The following is a 6,902-nucleotide window of genomic DNA, read 5'->3' as shown; positions in this document are numbered from 1 at the left end:
TTCCCCCCCCCCCGGGGGGGGGGGGGGGTGCCTTGTTGAAGATTTCCTCCACGAAAAAAGAAAGGTTCCGCTGAAACTAGTCCTTAAAAGGTTACATAACTTCTGCTCACCCGTGACCTTGCATTACTTCAAGGTCAGGGTATATAGTGTAAGCCTTTTCAAGTTTGTTTTTTCTTCTCACAAATGCATAAAAGCTTCATTCACAAAATAAACATCCGACCTTGAAATAAATCTCGAAAAGATAAACAATAAATCCCACTATAATTATTATTCTATGCTTATTTTGAGACACCCCTTATATGTACATTCAAATGAATCACAGTTGGAGCCTTTTCACATTGTCCCGTTTTCGCCGTCCGATTGAAAATGAATGTTCACCGATTACCGGCCGGTATAATGCTCATTTTCTACGCTGCTGCGCCGTGCCGATTACGTGTATAATCAAGTGGCAAAAAAAAATGCATAGTAAAACGAGTATTATTCTGGCCGGTAATTGCCCAACGTTCATTTTCAACCAGACGACGAAACTCGGACGGCGAAAACCGGAAATGTGAAAAGGCTTTTACTGTAAAACCAATGTAAAATGTTATATAAAAATATAAAAATTATAATTGACCGATTTCGCCGAATATAGTAATATAATCGTAAATCATGCGAAACGGAGGGTATAATTTCCTATAAATGAACGGACATGTTTTTCATAAATTATTCAACCGTGGCCGCGTGTTAACAATACACCGGTTCCGACAAGGACCAATGAGAGAAAGAGAGAGAGGAACAGGCGCAGAAACGTGTGCAGGCCAATATAATAAAGCAACAGTGAAGCGAAGAATAGAGAAGAATGTATATACAACATGTAAAGGGGAAAAGAAAGAGAACACAACACGCCGGAAGAATAAAAAGATGAAAAGAGAAAGAGAGACAACAGAGCACAGGATAGAAAAGGAAGGAGGAAAGAAAAGGCAGCGTTACCAGTAAGGAAACAGAGAGCGGGGAATGAGAGAGAGAGAGAGAGAGAGGAGATAAAGAGAGATGAAGAGAGTGCAGTCGCGTAGTTCGTCCTTGGACTTATATAACAAGGAAGAGTCGAACAGAGAAAGAGGAGGATCCCAGAAAAAAAAAACGAAATGCAAAGGGTGAAAAAAGAATGGGTTAAAAATAAGGGGAGAAAACAACGACGCACGCCTGCCCTCTAGTAGCGGTCAAAGCATTCTGGAAATTCCATGGAAGTTTAAAAAAAGAAGACTACCGGAAATGATTTATATGAATTATCATATTTCGTAATTCGATTATGCAGATATTATTTTGCAAGGGTAGTCAAAATAGAACAATGAAAAATATATTGAGAATCTGTTAAAAGCTATAAGAGAATGATTAGTTGCATAATTTGATCACTGTTTGTTCTACATACCAGTCAATCATTTAGAAAATGTAACCTGTACTATTCAATACACACAATGCAGTGTTAAATAAATTTTCTAACCTCACTGATCTCATCAATGAATTTCTTATACTGAACAGAAAGCAATTTTCATAATGTGCATATTTTATACGTGATTGCTTTTCACGTTATTACATTAACATGGTGTCAACCAGAAATACAAAAAGAACACAAACTACTCAACAGTTTGTATATTATTATTAAACTACTCGCTTGAACTACTTGAAACTTAACCTCTAATTAAGTTTTTTATTTGAATACAGTAAATTTGTCTATTTACTACAATAACTTTACTAAGCTTATTAATACAACTTTCGTATTTATTAACTGGCAAAATGATTTCTAAGAGATGGTGCCTATATCTGCTTCACAACATCTATGTATGTGTACGGCTGCGCCGTGAAACCAAAGGGTTGAACGGCAACAAACACGGAGAGGGTTAATTCGCACTAGCTTGAGGTAGGACGTGCACAAACGCTCGGCAGGTGTCGCCACATTGCAACACACGCTGGACTCGGTCAAGCGATAATAATTCTCACGTGTCTCTGTCAAGCGGTATCCTAGCTTCAATTCACCGAACATGAGAGATTATCTAGGTTAGAGACACGCCGTTATGCTATTGCGTAATACACAATGTAGTCACCCAGTTGAACAGCTTTCTTCGACTGTCTCATAGAGAAATGTTAAAGGAACATGAAATGCAAGTTACAATTATTTCGAGGAATCGATCATTTATGACACCGACAAATAAAAGAAATATATTTAACTCAAATAAAATGTCTTTTTCTTATACTTTATCTCTGCTTTGGTGTATATACAAGACACATAGGGATTGAGCCAAGAGAGGAGGGTACAGTCAAGATCAAAAACGAGATGCGTGACATAGATTTGGCTGAGAGAGCAATTTTCACAGGGAGGCTATCCCAAAAAGAAATGTCATATTCGTAGAGAGTGCGAGATGAATGGGGGATAGCTTCGAAAAGAAATTCTCTGCTAATATCGCGGTCAAATGCCGTGAATGCGGTCACTGAACTAGTTCCGTTTCGACCCTGACACTGCCATTGCCCCCAGGTCGCGATTTGTGTCAGAGGCTCAATATTGCCATGATTTTATTTGCATGCACATTTACTCACCCCTTTCGCTAGACTCCATCTCGCAAAGGCTCTTGACACCGTGCTGGACGTACGGTACACGACACAAGTATCGGGCAAGTACACGTGGAAAATTACTTGTGGATTTCAGACCGCTAGCTCAAAATTCACCACGATATAAACATGGCCGGTCGCTCTCTTGTCACAATTACCGTGGGGTCGTTGAACCTTTCCGAAATCCTACGACAACCACGCGGAACACTGGAACTGTCTATTCTTTTTTTCGATGCACACGAAAAATGTTAAAGTACTGTAGCTTAGTGCATGCCGCCTAAAAATAGATCGTGAATTCGGCGATTGTTTTGACTAACAATGTGGTTCGCAACCTACTCAGAGGTGGCGCTACGCATTGGAACTTCGATTCCATTGCGACATACGAGGCGAAAGGTGAATTTCATTGTAACCCTGAAGAAAATATCTGTATTATACATGTATTATAAATGATAAATAATTTCAATCAATTTATTTATATAAATTTCAAAGAAGCAAATAACAAATTTACATGAAACGTATGTGAAGTATTTTATAAATGTTTGCCAATAATTGTAAACATAAACTTGATTTCTCTTATTTTACAATTCTCCTATCTCTCTTTTCTATCAAGTGAACGGCGTGAATATTCGTTTTTTAAATACAAATATAATAAGTTTTAATATATAAAACTGCTTGATGTATTGCACTGTTTTAACTAATTCAGTACCCTTTAATTTAAAAAAATTTGGCGCAATATTGTATATTCTACATACATCGATTATATTATTCACAAGCAAATAAAGTTACATTAATTGTATTCAAATATATAAACCATATACAAGGTAAAATTTTCACTCATAACATTTAATTCGTCACAATCGCGTAACGAATATAAGTAATATATGTATATGAAATAAGTTGACGAAATACTCTTCATTTTCGCGCGTTTATAACTAACAATTTCAGCTGCATATTTATTGGATAGTCGGTAATAGAAACTCAAATTTAAATGAATACACCAATCAGTGTGCAGTTTTTATTAGTCTTCAGAAACGTGTCGCGTTCATGAAAATGCGGAATTATAACGTTAAAAAAATGTATTCAATATTTCGTTAAACAGCTTATTAAGTGTCACCGAGATTGAGTGATTTGTTTTAAATGTATTTAGGTGTTATATGCATTAATGGCAGCGAATGATATCAAACAAAATTTACGTAAATTAGATTTTCCATATTGTGCTAGGGAAGCATTATGCAGGATCGGTAAGATATTCGTTAAATAGGTTAACAGTTAACCTTAAAGATTGTTTAACATTTTTAAATCTCATTGTTATTTCCCAAAGAGATACTATGCAGCAGACCCGGAAAACAGATGGATTTGCAACTGGATTTGATATCGGAATTTGTATTTGGAGAAATAGAAAGGCGGAAAAAGCGCAATATGACGATAGCTATACAAGAGTTGCAATTAATAGAAGTTCTAAGCGATTTTTTTCAAAGTCCTGGAGGAAGTCCTGCTGTACGCAACGCGGTATTTTTATCCCTTTTCCCTGCAGATAGTCCAAGATATAAAGTCTTAGGCAATTTAGTATCCTTGGCCATTGCTACCCAAAATAAGGCAGTCTTGAATGCAACTGGCATTTGGATGCAACAATTAGGCTCTACTTCACCACAAAGTGTAGGATTAGCAAGGCATGTACTTAATGACTATTTTGTCCTTACTCCAAAATCTATTGACAAGTTGAAGCAGCTTCCTGTTCTTGCACCACATTTCACTGCCAACTTACTAACGGCAATAGGTGAGGTTTATGAAGACAAAAATCCACCTACGGAACTGCTCAGGTTAGTAGGAGAATGGATAGATGAAAACCCAAGTCTCCTGTTGGCACCTTTGGTGGATAATCCTGCTTTACCAACAGGTGGCATTCCAATGACACCAATAACACCAATAGCAGGTTTATTCAGGTAACTTAGAAAAAGATGGAGTATAAAATTAAGTGTAAAAACTTTATAATTCTGTTTTTTAGGTGGTGTATATTATCTCCTGTACGTGCAAGTGCCTCAGAGAATATGGAATATTCTGAGGAACAAAAGAAACTGTATTCTAAAATTCAACAACTGCTTATGGATTCAGTATTAAGGTTAAAAAGCAGTGGAAATAACAAACATGCTATATCTGCACAACATTTTGCTTCTACCACTCGAACTTTGACTACTAGTTTACAATCTCATACAAACATTAGTTCAACTTCTCGCGACTTGGCCATGGAACGACTTGCACAAGCTGTTAGTGCAGCCATGTCTGCAAATTGCATTTATGGAAACAAACGTGGGTATTGTCATGGCTCTTTAATTTTGTGATTACTGATTTGCATATCAAAACTCAACTTATTATTTTTCTTACAGAAGAATTGCTGGCCTTGTTACAACCATTAGCATATCAGCACTTTTTAATTGAATGGACATTACAAACTTATGCATCCAAAGCAGCTTAATTACATTATACCAAATTTTTATTATAATTACCTTTGTTCTATATAACTGTATATAAACTCAAGTACAATATATACGACTGAATCATAGTTATAAATGTAAACAAAATTTTTATGGTATAATAAATATCTATTTCATGTTGACATTATTAATCTGACCTGTATATTTTTCATTAATTCTGATATTAATCATAAAAATTCAACATTTTATTATAGATACAAAATTAAAATGGTTTAAACGTTCTTTTAGATTTTAAGTCTTGTAATCTCTTTTTATCTAATTCGAACTTCTTTCTTAACTCTGCCAAATCTGAAAACAAAAATGTAACAAGATCCTAAATATCACAACCTTACACATACACTAAAAATACTATAAGGTGAAACTTACTCTTTTTTTTACTCTCACGAATTTGGAAAGTATAAAAGTTAAGCAGTTGCTTTTTCTTATTTTTCTGTTCCTCTTTATGTTGTACTTTATTAATAGTAGATTCTTTCCTAGAAAGAGCAAATTGTCCTCTTTTCTTTCGTCCTGTTACAGTTACCCAACCATCATTTTCTTTTGCTTCTTCTATAGCTTTTTCCTTTGCTTTTTTATCTGCAACTTGTTTTTCATAATTTTCCATATATTCCTCAATATTTTGTTTCAGTTTTTCTTGATCAATTCGTGACTCATTATACTCTATGACCCATTCTATTTAATTTATTAAAATCAATTAAGAATCTTTTTATAAAAATAAATCTTGGTAATTATTAAAGTAACTTACTTTCTAATCCAAAAAAGCATACACTGTTTTGTGAATGTAATGTTACTACATAATTATCAGAAATTTTTAGTGCTTTTTCTACAGACAATTCTTCTTGAAATACTATATATGCAGTTTTGAATCCATTGGTTTTTACAAAATAAAGCAAGTCTACATATCCAAAATGTTCGCCAAATGTATATCTTAATGCTTCTTTTGAAACATAAGGAGGAATGTTTAATACAAATAACGTGCGCCCTTTTGGATATTCAAGTTCTTGATTTCTAATAGAATGTTCTTTAAAAAACAGTTGATGAATATATATGGAATGTTCGTCCAATCGAATCCATAACGCTAGAAATTAAATAATTAAATAAAAATTCACTCAAAAAATGAACAGATCAATTACTAATATTAAAAAACTACATATATTTACATTTAAAGTTCTTTAGATCTTGCTTTTCACTTTTCATAATCGTTTCGTTCTTTATAACCTCTATTCAAATTAATAATATAATTTAATCATAATCGTTATATCAAATTTATGTATACTTTGCGATAAACAATACAAAAATCACAAATAACTTAAAGGACTACTAAATATTTTATTACAATTAGTATATGTTATTATTTTGTATAAAAGCAAAGCACGTTTACTTTCACTTCTCCATGTACGTCAAACTACATTAGCGACATCATATGATTAGCAATGAATAACAAATTTTTAATAAATTATTTTATTTCTATTTTCAAATAATTTAATTAACAATGTATGTTGCTAATGATGCTTGTAAGATGATCTATGTTAAAATAATGTACTAATATTGAATAAATAATGTGCTAGAAATTGATTTGCATGTAATAAAATATTAAGCAACATAATAAAATAAGTAACAAGTTATATTTTATATTTTGGTAAGCTTCAATAAATAAGAATAAATTGAACCTCTAATAAAACTGCTTCTAACAACGTAGTATAAGTATTGTATAAAACTTGCAATATTTAAAGTTTTATTTAATATATTCTTGTATATATATATGTGTAAGCTATTGTTGTGATATCAGTGAAAATAAATGTCAAGGTTATTTTACAAAGTACGCTC

General features: G+C 33.3%; 2 protein-coding genes across 2 annotated transcripts; one reads left to right on the top strand and one right to left on the bottom strand.

Annotated features, from left to right (window-relative positions):
- The first annotated feature begins 3,670 nt into the window (after positions 1–3,670).
- Positions 3,671–5,059, top strand: LOC108573808 (uncharacterized protein C7orf26 homolog). Its single transcript, XM_017936285.1, has 4 exons — positions 3,671–3,827; positions 3,908–4,529; positions 4,592–4,893; positions 4,971–5,059. The coding sequence occupies exons 1-4, from the start codon at positions 3,749–3,751 to the stop codon at positions 5,057–5,059; spliced, it is 1,092 nt and encodes a 363-aa protein (XP_017791774.1). The 5' UTR covers positions 3,671–3,748.
- Positions 5,060–5,280: 221 nt separating this feature from the next.
- LOC108573809 (ribosomal RNA-processing protein 7 homolog A) lies at positions 5,281–6,340 on the bottom strand. Its single transcript, XM_017936286.1, has 4 exons — positions 6,236–6,340; positions 5,821–6,153; positions 5,445–5,747; positions 5,281–5,366 (listed from the first exon to the last, which is right to left on the bottom strand). The coding sequence occupies exons 1-4, from the start codon at positions 6,270–6,272 to the stop codon at positions 5,281–5,283; spliced, it is 759 nt and encodes a 252-aa protein (XP_017791775.1). The 5' UTR covers positions 6,273–6,340.
- Between the last annotated feature and the right edge of the window lie 562 nt (positions 6,341–6,902).

Source organism: Habropoda laboriosa, unplaced genomic scaffold (genome assembly GCF_001263275.1).
Source record: "Habropoda laboriosa isolate 0110345459 unplaced genomic scaffold, ASM126327v1 scaffold155, whole genome shotgun sequence".
Lineage (NCBI taxonomy): Eukaryota > Metazoa > Arthropoda > Insecta > Hymenoptera > Apidae > Habropoda > Habropoda laboriosa.
The sequence above is the reverse complement of the archived record's forward strand: the minus strand, read 5'-3'. Positions and strand labels throughout refer to the sequence as shown.